The sequence below is a fragment of the Amphiprion ocellaris genome, chromosome 19 (genome assembly GCF_022539595.1).
Source record: "Amphiprion ocellaris isolate individual 3 ecotype Okinawa chromosome 19, ASM2253959v1, whole genome shotgun sequence".
In the NCBI taxonomy this organism is placed as follows: Eukaryota; Metazoa; Chordata; class Actinopteri; family Pomacentridae; genus Amphiprion; species Amphiprion ocellaris.
The window spans coordinates 21109752-21125826 of NC_072784.1; the positions used below are offsets into that span (position 1 = coordinate 21109752).

At 41.6% G+C, this 16075-nt stretch overlaps 1 protein-coding gene across 1 annotated transcript in view; it reads left to right on the plus strand.

Annotated features, from left to right (window-relative positions):
• The window catches only part of brd4 (bromodomain containing 4), a 30181-nt gene extending 15155 nt beyond the window's left edge, over positions 1-15026 (plus strand). The window contains exons 3-19 of the mRNA XM_023288611.3: positions 1665-1802; positions 1889-2024; positions 2120-2460; positions 2632-3015; positions 3111-3239; positions 3631-3861; positions 3943-4172; positions 4599-4930; positions 5056-5151; positions 5236-5625; positions 6210-6992; positions 7134-7240; positions 7337-7487; positions 7588-7718; positions 7836-8041; positions 10615-10879; positions 12535-15026. Of these exons, the coding sequence (XP_023144379.2) occupies positions 1665-1802; positions 1889-2024; positions 2120-2460; positions 2632-3015; positions 3111-3239; positions 3631-3861; positions 3943-4172; positions 4599-4930; positions 5056-5151; positions 5236-5625; positions 6210-6992; positions 7134-7240; positions 7337-7487; positions 7588-7718; positions 7836-8041; positions 10615-10879; positions 12535-12603 (4119 nt within the window). The 3' untranslated portion in view covers positions 12604-15026. The remainder of the gene's footprint in view (positions 1-1664; positions 1803-1888; positions 2025-2119; positions 2461-2631; positions 3016-3110; positions 3240-3630; positions 3862-3942; positions 4173-4598; positions 4931-5055; positions 5152-5235; positions 5626-6209; positions 6993-7133; positions 7241-7336; positions 7488-7587; positions 7719-7835; positions 8042-10614; positions 10880-12534) is intronic.
• Positions 15027-16075: the final 1049 nt, after the last annotated feature.

Here is a 16075-nt window from a genome sequence, read left to right on the forward strand (position 1 = left end):
TAGTATAATAGTAACAACTGCTTATCAGTGGTGTTCACGCAGGGAGTACAATTAAGTCACAGATAGGCTCCAGCATGTTCGACAGCTTGGACACAAAAACAATCAATGCCTAGTCCCAACAGTAAAAGACGAAGTGAGAGTGTGATGATATGGGCCTGCGTAAGTGCAAAAGGTGTTTGGGTGATGATATTTATAGATGTAGCGTGGATGCCTGTGGATATGCCAAAATACTGGCTGACAAGATGACTCCCAGCTTCCCAAAGTTTGGCAGAAGAACAATATTCCAGCTAGTTCAGGGTCCAAAGCACTCTGCCAAAATCACGCAAGAGTTTCTATAGAAGGAAAAAGTGAACATTTTGACCCGGCCAAGTATGTTGCCTGACTTCAATCCAACAGAACACCTTTGAGGTATTTAAAGAGAATAATAGAGCAACACAGCCCCCTCCAGCGAGGAACAGCTAGAAAAAATAGTCCCTGAAGAATGACAGAACAATGCTTTAGAAATTTGTGCAACACATTAATCCTTCATACTGAGGAGGACTGTCTTCAGAAATAAAGAACATGAGAGGAAGAAAGATGAAAGATGTTCTGACTTTTGTTGCATTGAATTTTTACTGTGGGGCCTGTATTTTAAATATAATAAATCCAAACTGCTAGTCTTTAATTTGACATCAGAGAAAATATCTTCACGTTCAACCTATAAATAATGTGATTACTGTAAGGTGATAAAATATTGAATCAGTTGAAGTTTAATTAGTGTTGCACAGGGGTGCACTCACTTCTGTTACTCTACTTAACACTGATAGTTTTTCTCCATAATACAAATATTCGGAAACGGATTCAGGAAAAATAATTCACGGTGATAACCTCAAACAGTACATGATCAGCAGATTTTTTTAAATAGTTCTTCATGGAATGTAACTTTTTTTTTTTTAAAGGGGGACGGAAAAGGAGGAGCAACCAAAAGTGAAATCTCGCTTTAACCTTTTGAATTCCAAGCAGTCTCTAGATGTGTTTTTGTTTTTCTGCTTCTGTCGCATTTTTACTCACTGTGGGCTCAATTCCATTGCAACGTAAAGTCCTGCACCTCCATGGAAACAGCATGACAATGGCTAGAAGTAGAGAAAATCCCAAAATTGCACAAATCATTAAAATAATTCATTTAAAAAAACAAGAGTTGAGGGTTTATAATTATTTCACAAAAAATGGGGGGAAAAAAATAAATTTTTTGCCTCCAGGTGTTACCGATACTGAGGCAAAAAAATGTGACTCTTCATACAACAGACATCCCACTACTTACATTTCTCATTTGTTTCCATTCTCATCTTTGGTATAGCCTTTAAAAAGAACAGTGTTGGATTTCTAGCTAGCATTGGCACCATAAAGATTAATATGGATAATAATGTTTACAGATGGTATGCATTAGAGAATGGTGAAAATACATGAAATACGTTTTTTTTAATTCAGTTAACTAAAAAAAAATGCGATTAATACTTTCTAATATTATAAAACCGATTTAGTCCTGTAAATTCTAGAAGTTCTTTAATTTTACTTTATTTTTTAAAGTAAACTTCTAATAATTTTACAGCAGCATCATCAAACCAACAGAGAATGATTCCACTCAGTGGGTGTTTTATTGACATACTTCTGCTTGACCATTTCAGGACTACTACACAATAATCAAAACTCCTATGGACATGGGAACAATCAAGAAAAGGCTTGAGAACAGTTACTACAGAAATGCCCAAGAATGTATCCAAGACTTCAACACGATGTTTACCAACTGCTACATATACAACAAGGTAACTTGGTTGTTCATCAGAGTCATTGTTCCCAAATATTTTATTATACTTCCAGTTTTGCTAAAAGCATTTGTCTCCCTCTGCAGCCTGGAGATGACATAGTCTTAATGGCCGAGGCTCTAGAGAAGGTTTTCCTCCAAAAGGTTACAGAAATGCCTCAGGAAGAGACCGAGATTGTTGTCATGACAGGAAAGGGACGTGGCCGAGGCCGAAGAGATGGAGGTATGTGATTTACCAATGCTTCTGTTAACACGTTGTCTTAGAGCTGGCTTCGGTGGAACGTAATATTTATCTGAGTGTCTTGTTTCCTCATTCAGGTCTAAACTTGAAACCCGGGGCCATAATTGATTCTTCGTCCTCGACGCCTCAAACGCGTGGTCTGTCGAATCTCTCAGCAGCACCACAGACTCGAGGACCAGTGCAGGGCCCGCCTTCACTACCTCCCCAGCCTTTGATGCAGGCCCTGCCATCCCACATGCCCCCAACGTTACCCAGCCATGCGCCACAGCTGGGAGCTCCCTACTCCCTGGGCCAACCAGACTGTGCTCCTCAAGTTCCTATCATGACTTCTGTGCCTCCTCCTGCTCAGACCTCTCTTCCCCCAGCATCCATCCAGAGCACTACCCCCATGCTGCAGACCTCTATAACCATGACCAAAGTGAGTGTAACTGACACAGAGAAATATATTTGGGCAGGTGTGCAAATTTTTGACCAAGCTCTCAGTATCAGAAAGGTATGGTGGATAAGTTTTGGCATCTCAGTCTAATTGCCTAATTCCTTGTGATTTTCTTCCCATTTCTCTGCTTTATTTCTATTTACTGCTACACAGCAAAGAAAGAGCCAAAAAAGGAAAGCAGACACTACAACGCCCACAGCAAATGATCAACTGAGTGAGTCTTCGCCAGCAGAATCCAAGTCTGGGAAGACACTACCCAGGCGAGAGAGTACCCGGCCTACGAAACTGATGAAGAAGGAAGCTCCAGACTCTCAGCATCATATAGGCATAGGAATGGGACTGAGTGGACCAAGTGGTGGTCATAGCCCCAAACCGCAGGATCAGCTGGGATATTGCGCTGGTCTGGTTAGGGACATGCTGTCTAAGAAACACGCTGCTTATGCCTGGCCATTCTACAAACCCGTTGACGTGGATGCACTGGGACTACATGATTATCACGATATCATCAAACATCCAATGGACCTCAGCACCATCAAGGTGTGTTGAAAATGACATTGTTTATAAATATAAGCACAGACATTGATGACGGTGCATTTGTGTGGAGTAATTTATATCCTTAATATGTTCAATAGGCCAAGCTGGAGAACAGGCAATATCGGGAACCCCAGGAGTTTGCTGCTGACGTACGATTAATGTTTTCCAACTGCTACAAGTATAATCCACCAGATCACGAAGTCGTAGCTATGGCACGGAAACTACAGGTACATACATGGCATCAGTGTCACTTTGGAAAAGAAAAATGGGGCAGGAAATTGATCTATATCGAGTTGTACTATTCTTTAAGCACTTCAATTTAGTGAAAGTTTTGCAGCTGTCACTGTTGTTTCAATTTCAAATTGTATGCAACATTTGCTTGAGAAAATAATGAAAATAATGTCACCCAGACGTAGTATTTTTCATGCCAAATGCTTTTTGCTCGGGTGTGCTCCTAGTTTTTGATTTGTTTTTTTGATAACTTCTTAATCATAGGCAGCATGCTTTCATGTTCCTAACACATCTTTTGAATTTCTTCTTGATGGTCACCGTAGTCTTGTTTGGACCCTGTTCAGACAAATCTATACCAACATTTGTTTATTTCTTTTCATTTTATAGGATGTCTTTGAGATGCGTTTTGCCAAGATGCCAGATGAACCTGAGAGCAAGCCCCTGATCACTGCCCCAGCTCCTACACTTCATCATCCTGCTCCTGTTAAGCCGCAACCCCCTTTGGCCCATGTCGCCTCGTCGTCAGACAGCTCCAGCGATTCGTCCTCAGAGTCCGAGTCTTCCACGGATGACTCTGAAGAGGAGCGAGCTCAGAGGTTGGCGGAACTCCAGGAACAGGTCAGTGATCAGGGTGGATTCACAGTTGTTATTCAGCTCTTGTAAACTTTTGTTGTGAACTGGTCTAATCTCTTTCTACAGTTGAAGGCTGTCCATGAGCAGCTGGCTGCCCTGTCCCAACCACAAGCCAGCAAACCAAAGAGAAAAGAGAAGGAAAAGAAAGACAAGAAAAAAGATAAGCATAAGAAGAAAGGAGGCACGCCTGGCCTTGTAGATGAGATCCAGGATGCTACACCTGTTTCGCAGCTGTCCAAGAAGACCAAGACCAGTAACAATAACAACAAAGAAATTGTTCCCAAGAAGAAAACCAGGTGGGTATTAAACTTTCTCCAGGAACTTGAGCAAAACCATTGACAATAAGCCTGGCAGTACATTATTTATTATCTCCCTGACTGAATTTGGTATTCATTGCATTAAGACTGAGTTCTGAGAGGCACAGGTTTTAACATATGTGTTGTTCTTGTAAAGAATTAGTGTTAAAAGGTTTATTGTTGTATTCCAAAAATGTCATTAATCATTGACTAGTGGGCATGGTTTAATGTATGTTTAGGAATTTACTTCAGTGTTCCAATAATTGAAAGTTAATCTCTCTAATACGTTTTCTTTGTCATTATTTACATTTGTTTATTTTTAATTGTATAGAATTTTAAATGCCATTTTCAGAAAGTTACTGCATGAATAAAGTCTAGTAAGTGTCACATATTAGTAAATTACACATTTGTCTTTTACCTCTGTAGTAAAAAAGAAGCAATGAAAAGCAACCATCCCTCCAACCTGCAGCCGGTTCCCAGCCTGGAAGAAGACCTGGCAGCCACTGGGTCATCACTTACAGGCGAAAAGTGCAAACCTATGACATATGAGGAGAAGAGGCAGCTAAGCTTGGACATCAACAAGCTTCCTGGGGACAAGCTCGGCCGTGTGGTGCATATTATCCAGTCCAGGGAACCCTCACTCAAAAACTCAAACCCTGATGAAATTGAGATAGACTTTGAGACGCTAAAGCCTTCCACTCTGCGCGAGCTCGAAAGATATGTGTCTTCCTGCCTACGCAAGAAGAAAAAGGTTCCAGGTAAGCCTCAGCAAGGAAAGGTGTGTGATTATCCAGTTAATGAAATGTGACATTTTTGAGTCTGTCGTGTAATGCTTTGGTGTTGTATTCTGGAAATGCATGAACATATAGCATTGTTTTTGTAGTTGAAAAGACAGTGGAGTCCATGGCTACCTCCAAAAAAACTGGATCATCTTCAGAGAGCAGTGGCTCCAGCTCAGACAGTGAAGCTGATGGGACAGGTTAGTTGCTGCAAATGTAACCATATAGATTCCAGCAATCAAAAGCATCAAACCAGATACCTAATCTTTTTGTCCTTCTTTCAGGAACAATAAAGCCGCAGAAAAAGAAGAGCCAGTCTGCAAAGGAGGGGAAGAAGACACATCCTCACGTTCAGACTGGCCCTGCTCAGACTGGGCTTCAGCCACAGGCTGTAGGCCTTCAGTCCAGCAGTCAGATGAAGCAGCACTCGCAGCAGCACCAGCCATCTCCTGCAGGTTTCATGGCTCCCCCTGTTGCTGCTCTGGAGTCTTCCCAGTTGCTGGAGACTAGTTTTGACTCCCTGCCCCCTTTCGGCCAGCCCCTCATGCATCTGTCCCACCACACGGGCAACTCCTCCTCCCCTGCACCTCCACACCTCAACGCTCATTCTGCTGGGCCAGTGTCCCCTGAGACACACCCCTTCCTCAACCAGCATCCCGTCCTCCCTTCTCCAGGTAAGCCTATATGCAGGTGCTTCACTGGCAGGTCCATGACAGGTCCAATACTAATGGCTACCTAGATTTTTATTGCTTCTGCAGGTGTGACTGCAAACTCCTCTACACTAATGGCTTCTGCCGAGTCGAGCAGTTTTCAAAATAGGTTCACACTATGTCTGCATAAATATGACAGCACACATTAGTTTTGGTTTTTCAACCTTACACTATTAGTTAATCTTACCACATGCTTTGCATTCAATTTCTAGAACAAACTAATAATTTATTCCATACATGCATTTAATAGGACTGCTGTGCTGAGCATGCGCGAGTTCTGTTTTATTTTAAACTTTTTATAACCCACAATTTTTTGCCAGTCAGAAACATGTAAATAAACACAAAGGTTCCACGTATTAATTGTAATATACGACTGATTGCAATTATGACTGTATGTTTCGATTGATGGTATTTTCCATTAATTGCAGTTTTCCTACCTTTGATAAAATAACTAAATTTTGGAAGCTGCTATTAAAGATCATAATCACAAAAAAAGTTTACACTAATAATTTGTTTGTTCTCTCTTTCTTGAAACTGTGCCATCTTAGCCTTACACAGTTCCATGCCTCAGCAGCCTTCTCGACCCAGTCACAAGGCAGCACCACTTCATCCCAAACCCCCTCAGCAGCAACCAGCACCACCTCAGCAGCAGCCAACTCTGCAGCAGCAACAGCAGCAGCTCCAGCCCCAGTCAGCAGCACCACCACCGCAGCACCAGCTTTCTTCTCAGATCCTCCACCCTCCTCAGCCCCTGCACCAACGGCCCATGTCCCCTCCAACGCTCACACCCCAAGGTTTGCTGTCTTCCCAGCCTCCCCAGATGCTGCTGGAAGATGATGAAGAGCCAGGGTCTACAACACCGATGACCCAAGTACAGTTATACCTACAGCAGTTCCAGCCAGCCCGTCAGCCCCAGCAGTCCATGCAGTCGCTCCAGGCCCAGGCTCGTCAGCAGCAGCAGCAGCAGCAACAACAGCCAGGACAAACGTCTCTCCTGCAGTCTGTTCAAGGACAATCTCAGCTCTCCTCTCAGACCACACTGCCTCCTCCCCAGCTCTCTGTTCAGTCGCAGGCTCAGTCAGCCTCATCACATCAGGCACTGCCCCAACAGATGCCCCTACACCAGGCTCGACACATGCAACACACTCCGCAGCAACAACAGCAGCCACAGCAGCAGCAACTGAACTACCAGCAGGGTCCTGGACTCACTGGTCAGTCCCAGGGATCACAACACAAAGTATCCATGCCCACCAACAAAGCACAGCAGATCATTCAGCAGCAGCAGGAGCAGCCCTCCCCTCGCCCGATCAAGGCTGACCCGTACAATACAGGCAAGTCAAAAAAAAAGGGCATAAAAAAAGAAAAAAGTGTTGTGAATTGTTGTGCTGTGCAACTAGTTATGGATTATTACGCCATGTTCCCCCAAGCAAAATAATTGCCTTGACAGTTTTTTTTTCTTCTCCCGTTGACAGGTCACATAAGGGACAACCCATCCCCTCTCATGATGCATTCCCCACAACTTCCCCAGTATCCACCTGTGTCTCACCAGTCTCCACCTCACAACATGCAGCCCAAAAAGGTGAGAAATCACAGGCTGAATATAATAATTGGGGGGTATGGTTGAGTGCAAGGCCAACACTGTGTCTAACTTTGACTCCATATGATTGCCAAACAGCAGAGGGCCCCTGGGAGCCAAGGTATGTTGAAAGAGGAGAAACTTCCTCCGTCACCGGTGATGAGAGGAGAGCCATTTAATCCTGCAATGAGACCAGACCATCACAAACATCCTGATACCAAGCCTTGTCCACCAGCCCACATCCAACAGAGTGAGGACTCCTCGACTTCTTGTTTTCCGTCTGACTTAAAATGAGAAAAAGCTTCACAACATGTTTATTTTGCTTATATGTATGTATCTGTGTTGAGCAGATGTGAAATCCATGGACACCTCACGGCCTGTCATCCGCTCCTCTGAGCCCACTGGGCCGCCTGCTTCTCTGCAGGACAAGGACAAGTTCAAGCAGGAGGCAAAGGTCCCCATTGCACCAAAAAAGGTCCAGGTGGGTGCAAGAGTCAGTTTCTAAAATTATCTCATACATCCACACTTCTGGTCGATGCACCTTGAAGCATTTTAATTTGTTTCCCTCCATCCTGTCTTTATGCATGTTCCCCCTTAGGACGTGAAACTAAAGAATATGGGATCGTGGGCCAGCCTGGCACAGAAGTCCACGTCTACGCCATTATCAGCAGTGAAGTCCTCGAGTGACAGCTTTGAGCAGTTCCGTCGTGCTGCCCGGGAGAAAGAGGAGAGGGAGAAGGCCCTGAAGGCTCAAGCTGAGCAGGCGGAAAAAGACAGGCTACGCAGAGAGCAGGACAAACTACGGTAAGACTGGAAAGCTAATACACTAAAGGCAGCAATGTTCACATTATGAGGGACTGCCATGTATTGAGGAGATACCTTTGTCATGTCTGCTTCACAAAACTAAAATATGAAAGAGTAATAGAAAATGTTCAACAGATTCTGCAACAGTGTGGGCCATAAAGAGCAACCCCTAAAGCAAGAGTTTTGAATAGTTTTGAAAATGTGTGACCTGAGGGTTTGAACCGAAGCCAGGTATTAAATGGGAAATTAACTAAATAGATTTCAAGGTTTTATTATTGCTATATGAAAGCACATGCAGACTCTGGTCACTCGTAGTGAGTGTATCACATACAGGCATACAGACACACATGAAGAAATTATAGAAACATGCCTTGATTATTGACATTAACGATTAGCCAACTGTTTGTTTAATTATGGATGTGTTCATGAGTTCAGTCTGAAATGGTCAAAACATCATGTTCAGAATTTCAGTTTCAGAGCGTGCAGATCAGGGTGGTCTCAATGATATGGAGTGGCAAGAAAAAAAATGTCTCGCTTTATTATCACCCTTTCATAACCTGAATATTGGTGTTGGTTGTGGTAGAAATAGAACAGTTTTTTTCTTAAGTTAATTAAAGTGCACAGACCAAACACTGTTACAAAAAAAAGTCAAGGATTCAGAGAGAAAAAAGCAATTCTGTTCCTAATTTGTTTTGTAGTTTCTCTTGCAGATTAAAAATTAAAACAAATCGAAATACAGTTAATAGTATCAATTAGTAAGAGTACTATTTATATTAAAATCTTCGTGACTCCCATCCCTAATGTAATTATCAGTGCGACACTGTCACTTCCTCTTAAAGGATACGCTTACCCATTATTTACATAATTAAAAGGTGACCAATTAAACTGTCGGGGTGTTTGGTTGCCTCTCTGTTGTTGATATAAACAACATCAACATTGTACAGATGTCAACATTTAGGGAACAGCTGCATTAATAAATTATACATCATGCACTTGGGTGCTGCGAATATATTCCTTTGGACTGCTGAGTGATGATTTTAAAACATGGGAAAACCCTGGATCACAAGGTGATCTAATCCGCCATCTAGAGGTCATGGTGGAGGAGCCCAAACCACCAAAAAAGTGTGATGAAGGGAATGGATTCAGATGTGTTACGATTTGACAAGATTAAGATAATATGCTAACAATATTCTGTCTGTCAGTCCTCTAGCAGTGGCGGTGGAGAGTATATATTTGAGGGGTGTCAAACATGCGGCCCACAAGTCAAAACTGGCCCGCCAGAGGGTCTAATCCGGCCCATGGGACGACTTTACAAAGTGTGAAAATTACAGACAAGACATGAACTGCAAATTTAAAATTTGTTAAACTGTAATTTTAAAATACTTTCTAGACCTTGACAAGTTGTTGTGATCTTAAAGTAGAATACTAGATAGTTCATTGTTCTTTTGTAGTTTTGTGTCTCCTTTTTGTCATTTGTGTGTCATTTTTGTAGTTTTGTCTTGTTTTTGTTGTTTTTTTTGTCATTTTGTTTCTCGTTATTGCCGTTTTGTATTTCCTTTTTGTCTCGCTTGTGTTTTCTGTCTTTTATCATTTTATGTTTTGGTTTATTTGTTGTTTTGTGTGCCATTTTTTGTTGTTTTATGTTTCCTTTTTGTCTCCCTTGTGTCATTTGTCCATTTTCTTGTTGTTTTGTTTCTCGCTTTTGTCATTTTTTCTCTCATTTTTTGAATATTTTGTCTTTTTTTTGTTCTTTTTTTGTCTGACTTTGGTCAGTTTGATCATAAAGTATAAGACTATATTGTTCAGTTCCAGATACCTGTGACTCAAAGTTTTGTGCCTTAGTAGATAAACTGTGATCTGTAGGTTGTAATGTGTAGATGGAAGCATAATGTTGTTGGAATTTGGCTTATTTTCCTTAAGAATATTCAGGTTCGTACTGTTTTGTAAAAAGATCGTTCATTCAGTGTGAACATTTTCAGAATGTACTTTTTTGCGCTAAAACAAAGGGAAATATTTGGAGTTGTTATTTATAGGTTATTATGCCACTATTTTACTAGTCTGGCCTGCTTGAGATCAAATTGGCCTGTCTCTGGCCCCTGAACTAAAACCTTTGACACCCCTGAAATATTTAATAAGTGAAACGCCAAAGGTAAAACTAATGTTGTCTGTTAGTTAATAGGCCACAGAATGTGCCTTTGATTTTGAAGATAATGTAGTTATAGTAACTCTCAGTAGTGAGGAACAATCATAAAGCACCTCATTTCTTAAGTCCTTTAAACAGGAGTGAGACCTACATCTTAAATCTTTTCTCTAACTTGCCCTGAGTTTAGAAACCAGCAAACAAAAGCAGCAAATTTTCTTTACCTCTGTACAGATCCTCATGTTGTGATCTTTACACTTATCTTGTTTTTCTGGTCTTTGAGTTTTATGTAGTTAATTCATCCTGTGAGAAATCCAGGAGGCCACCAGATGTAGATGTGAGGACATCTCTTATGCAGCTGTGAAGCCCCTACGGCAATGTGAAAAGCGTTTGATTTCACCTGGTGTGAATTATTGGTGTGAATGCTTTCTAGAGGTCGGGATGAAGAGGACGTCATGGAGCCCAGCAGAAGAGTGCATGAGGAGCCACGCAGGCGTCTTGAGCAGCAACACATCCAAGCGCCTCCACAGCAACAGCAGCAGCAGCAGCAGCAGCAGTCCCAGCCGGAGCCCCAGCCGGCTGCCATTCAGCAACCTCCTCAACCCCCCACACCGCCTCAGCCCGCCACACAAAACCCACTAGACCAACAGAGGGAGCTAGCACGCCGCCGAGAGCAGGAGAGAAGGAGGCGAGAAGCGGTGAGATGATTGTCTTTGGTTGTCTTAGCAGCCTTTAGGTCTATAATGTGTATAATCCTGTTAATTACTCCGCCAAGGAACACGGCAGAGTTATGTGACAGTCAGCGTACATTTATCTGTTTACTGAAAAAGGGAGTAACGGATTTGGATGAAATTTTCAGGGAAGGTCAGAAATGAAAGAAGGACCACCTCATTACATTTTGGCAGTGATGGCTTGTAGTCTGGATCCATGGATTTGTTAAAGAGTTCTGTATCATTGCGAGATAGTTGCACCGCGTCACCGCGACCGCTGCGGATTTATCGGGACTTATCCGTCAGAAATGATACAAGGAAACACTTGATTAAATGTGAGTGTTTCGGAGTCCCATCAATTCCCGCCGCCCGCTACATATTTAGGTGACGTGATTCAGTATCCGTACATAATGTACACATGCATAACACACGCCTGTGCTCAGCGCAAGGTCATTTTGTTTGTGGAGACATCTATTAAATTGCCAAATTCTATGTTGCCGTGATTTCTGATCATTAGGAATATAACGATACACTCAACTCTCGATTCGATACCATTTCTGATACTACGTTAATGATAGGATTTTCTCACGGTTTTGTTAACAGAATGAGCTTGCAGACAAATTATGACTGAAAAAGATTCCTTTAATTATTTCTCAGAGAAAAAAAACATTTCTGAGGTAGGGTGTAACAAAACAAACTATGCAATTATTGCATATTTAAAAAACATACATATTTAGGTATATAGCTGTGCAATACAATGCATATGTCCTCTTCTTGAAAGTGCAACTGAAATTATATATTATCTGAAACAAAAAAAGTAGATTTAAAAAAAAACAAACAAACTGGATTTTCAAAACAAAATCCCACATCAAAATAACTAAATGAGTAATACAATACAAAACAACATCTCTTCAACTTCAGCAATGTTGACCCCACTGTGCGTTTCAAAAAGAGGCCGAGTTTGAAGAACAAAGTTTGCCATCTCCCACTTGGCAGTGATCACATGTGCGGTGGTTATGATGGTGATATAACTTTCGGTCGTCCTGGAAGGTCCAGCCGTCTGTTGTGATTGATGCGCTAGCTGCCCCTCTGTGCACCTGAACCACCTTTGCTTTGGTTTCACTGTAAAGCGCTAGCATCACCATCTGGCTGAAGTGCGGGTGTGATTGGATGCAGTATTTGGGCTCCAGTGTGTTGACCAACAGGCGAAATCCTTCATTTTCAACAATGGAAAACTGCCTCATATCTTTTGCTATAAAAACACCGATGGACCTTGTAATCTCCTTGGCCCTTGCACTGGTTCAGACGAGCGGGGATGCGAATCTGCTTGTCAGCATGGATTGTCCATAGTGACGTCGATCAAGTGAACTCAAAAATAGATTACGCCCTCCGCTGTTTAAAAAGGGCATCGTGATTCATTTTTCATCTCAGCCGATTTGAATCGTAAGCATACGTATCGATTTGTAACTGTCTCGCAATGCATCATTACATCTCTACTGATCGTCATTAACTAATAAACAAATGCTGCATTTCGGACAATCTCATATGGGGAATGAGCAGCCTTGGTGGAGTACTGTGCATGAGTTTACACTGCAGTCTTTAAGCGATGAATATAAAACATAGCTGTTCTTTTCTCTCTCCAGATGGCTGCGACTATCGACATGAATTTCCAAAGTGACTTAATGGCTATCTTTGAGGAGAACCTGTTTTGAGAAGAGAAGTGACTGAAACGTAACTGCAAAAAGCAAAAAAATAAGTAAAAAATCGGATGACGTTATCTTCCTCTAAAGTAAGACCGTGGACCACAGAGGGACACGGACTGTATGTAAACGTGACGGGCCTGGTTGAGACTGAGTACAAACGCTGGACGGGCGGTCACAGCTCACTTTGTCCCTGTGGACTGAACATACAACAACATGTGGGGACACTCTTGTTGTTCTGGATGTCACCTCTGGGGAATTTGCCTGCCTGATATCTCACGACAAGAGAGACAGAGGACTCCCGTGCACAGTTGCCTTTTGTCACACTTGATTCTTAGAGTGTGCGCGGGCACAGTGGTATTTGAGTAAGTAAAGGCATCCCAGTGACTTTGAAAATGCTCTGATAATGTACTGACGGACTGTGCAGATGCATTTTGAAACTGCCACACGTCTAAGATGGTGAAGAAGACTGGTCTTTTATGTTCTGTTTTGTTTGTTGTAAGTGAATATGATCATGTAATGGTTGGGAGTGGGGGGGTTCCATTCTGTAAATCATGTATATTTCTCAGCAGAGAAGGTACAGTTTGCCTTACACCTCTTTCCTAAACAGACTGTGGCCTGCACACATAGACAAACCAATAACATTTACAAACAGGACTAGGGGCAGTGCAGACCTTTTTTCATCATGTAGTATCTACTGTAAAGAAGTATTTTCTTATTCTACAATAACTGTTTATTTTGGATCTTTCTTTTTTCTTCTTCTTCGAATCTTCACACCGAACACACTCCGCCAGCTACATCTATGCCAAACAACCCAATATCTTTTATGCTAAATTATTTGTCCTGAAACATAGTAGGTAGCTTGTGGAAAAAAACTCTCAATATATGCATTATCATAGTTCAGCAAGTATTTATCAAAGACAGAATCAGTTGAAGTTTTCATCTTGCATTGTAATATTCATTTAAAGCTACAACAGGAAGCTGCTGGCGGAACAGGAGGAAGGGCCAGTTGTTTCTGAGCTTTAGTTGGATTCCACTACAGGTGTCACGCCATTTTTTTTTTTGTATTACACTTTTAGACATAATGTTTGCAAAGTCCATATCATCGGTGTGTTCACAAGAGTCACACTACTGGATCAGTCGAGCCCCTTGCCGTTCGCTCTGAGCATGCTCCGATCGAACGGAAGGGGACAATCAGGGGAAAAAAGACAAACACTTTAACACCTTTCTGTAGCTGTTACTTGAATCAGGTTAGTAAAAAATAGTTGATGGGACTGGAAAGAGCTCCCAGTTAGTTTTTGCATCGAATCGTCTTCTAATCCGCTGAGGGCACACTGTCGGCATACAAAATAAAAAGACAAACGAGTACAAAAGTCAAGAAACGGAAAATGCTGAAAAAACTGTTTTGATTTCTATCTTTGTTCTTGTTTTGATAGTAGTGGATGTGAGTTCTAATTCTGTTCTCGGAGACATTGTTGGACCGGGGATGGGCTGAAATCTGAACGCGTCTCGTCCTCTCTACTTGTCTCTTATGGTGTTTATTCTCCAGTGCCTGTATTGTATTGCAGTTCTCGTTGGCTTATATTACACTTTGAGGGGAGGTTGGAAAGTCAGGAATGGGAGGTGTAATATTTGAACGGGGAGGGAGATTTTTGAAAGAGTTTGTGTAAGAAAAAAGAACAACAAAAAAACAACAAAAAAAGGAATTACAAAAAAAGGAAAAGACAGCGTTTTATATTTTACCCGTTGTCAATATTCGGGTTTTAAATTTAGTTTTAGCTGGACTTCTATGAGTGTACACACCTGACAACTACGTTCTCATTTTGTTCAGAGGATTTTAGGTAGATATGTTTCAGCGTTGCCACACTAGCGTTTGAGTCTGGTCTGTGAGTGTGACTGTGTACATTTGGACGGCTGTGTGACTGTGTGTTTGTTTCTTTTTTTTTTTTTTTTTTTTTTAGTGTGTGGTGCAGGGAGGCATGTTCCCCGATGTAGATAAGCATTCTATTAATGAGGAGAATAAAAAGACGAGCAGTACTTCAGGAGAACTTGTTTCTGTGCTTAAGTCACCTTTTTCATTTCTATGAAGTCCACCATATATGAATATATAATTTTATTATTAGACTGGTTTTGAAAGGGTAAAAGAAAAAAAAACTTCATTCCTTTTTAGCCTTTTTTTTTCCTTCACACAATAACTGTTGGACATAATGTGCCATGAGTTCTACACAGAATGTGCTGACCCGCAGCTCAGCCCAGAGTTTGCTTTATTCAGGTATTTTATTTTGTGTTACATTTGTTCTGTTTTGGGGGTTTTGTTCAAACCTTTTCCTCGATTATCGTTTGGTATGTGAGTGGTCTATCGAGGTCTCTGATTAAGTCTGTTATGATCATTGAATAAACTCATCTCTTTTATAGAAAATAAAAAATAAATGAAACTCTTCTGTTTTTCAGTCTTTTTTTTAAAATTGGTATTTTCAGACAATTACAGATTATCACCCAGGAAATTTGACACACAACCCACAGTTCATAACTTGTAGTACTCTCCCTATTTGCAGCTTTTTTTGGTCTGTTTTTCAGCTTTAGTAATCCTATTAAATGTTAATGTGGTTAATAATGGAACCACACTGTTACAATCAACTTCAGTGGAATTTAGACTCAAAAATACACTTCACCATCTGACTGTAAAGCATTATTTTTTAATTTTTGTTTATTTCCTCTGCAACCATTATATATACACTGCTCAATAAAAATTAAAGGAACACTTTTTAATGTAAGTATTGCATCAAGACGGTTAAACTTCTGGGATACTGATCTGGTCAAGTAAGTAACGTGGTTTTGAATCAGTTTCAGCAGCTTTGGTATTCATGAAAGTAACAATAGGTGCACTAGAGGGGTAACAATGAGACAACCCCCAGAACAGGAATGGTTTTACAGGTGAAGGCCACTAACATTTTGTTCCCTCCTCGTGTTTTCTGTTCTTCAATAGTTTTGCATTTGGTTAGGGTCAGTGTCACTACTGGTAGCATGAGGCCATACCTGGACCCTACTGGCAGTCTAACTCCTCCAGGATGGCACATCAATACGTGCTATTGCCAGGTTTGCTGTGTCTCCCAGCACAGTCTCAAGAGCATGGAGGAGATTCTAGGAGACAGGTAGTTACTCTGGGAGAGCTGGGCAAGGCCGTAGAAGGTCCTCAGCTCATCAGCAGGACTAGGTATCTGCTCCTTTGTGCGAGGAGGAACAGGATGAGCTCTGCCAGAGCCCTACAAAATGACCTCCAGCAGGCACTGGTGTGAATGTCTCTGACCAAACAATCAGAAATGGACTTCATGAGGAAGGTCTGAGGGCCCGACGTCCTCTAGCGGGCCCTGTCCTCACTGCCCGGCACCATGGAGCTCAGTTATAATATCCAGCGTGTTTTTTTTTTTCCCTGTTAAAATATGTTTTCAAAGTGCAAGTTCTTTTAGTTCTCTAGTTTTCATAA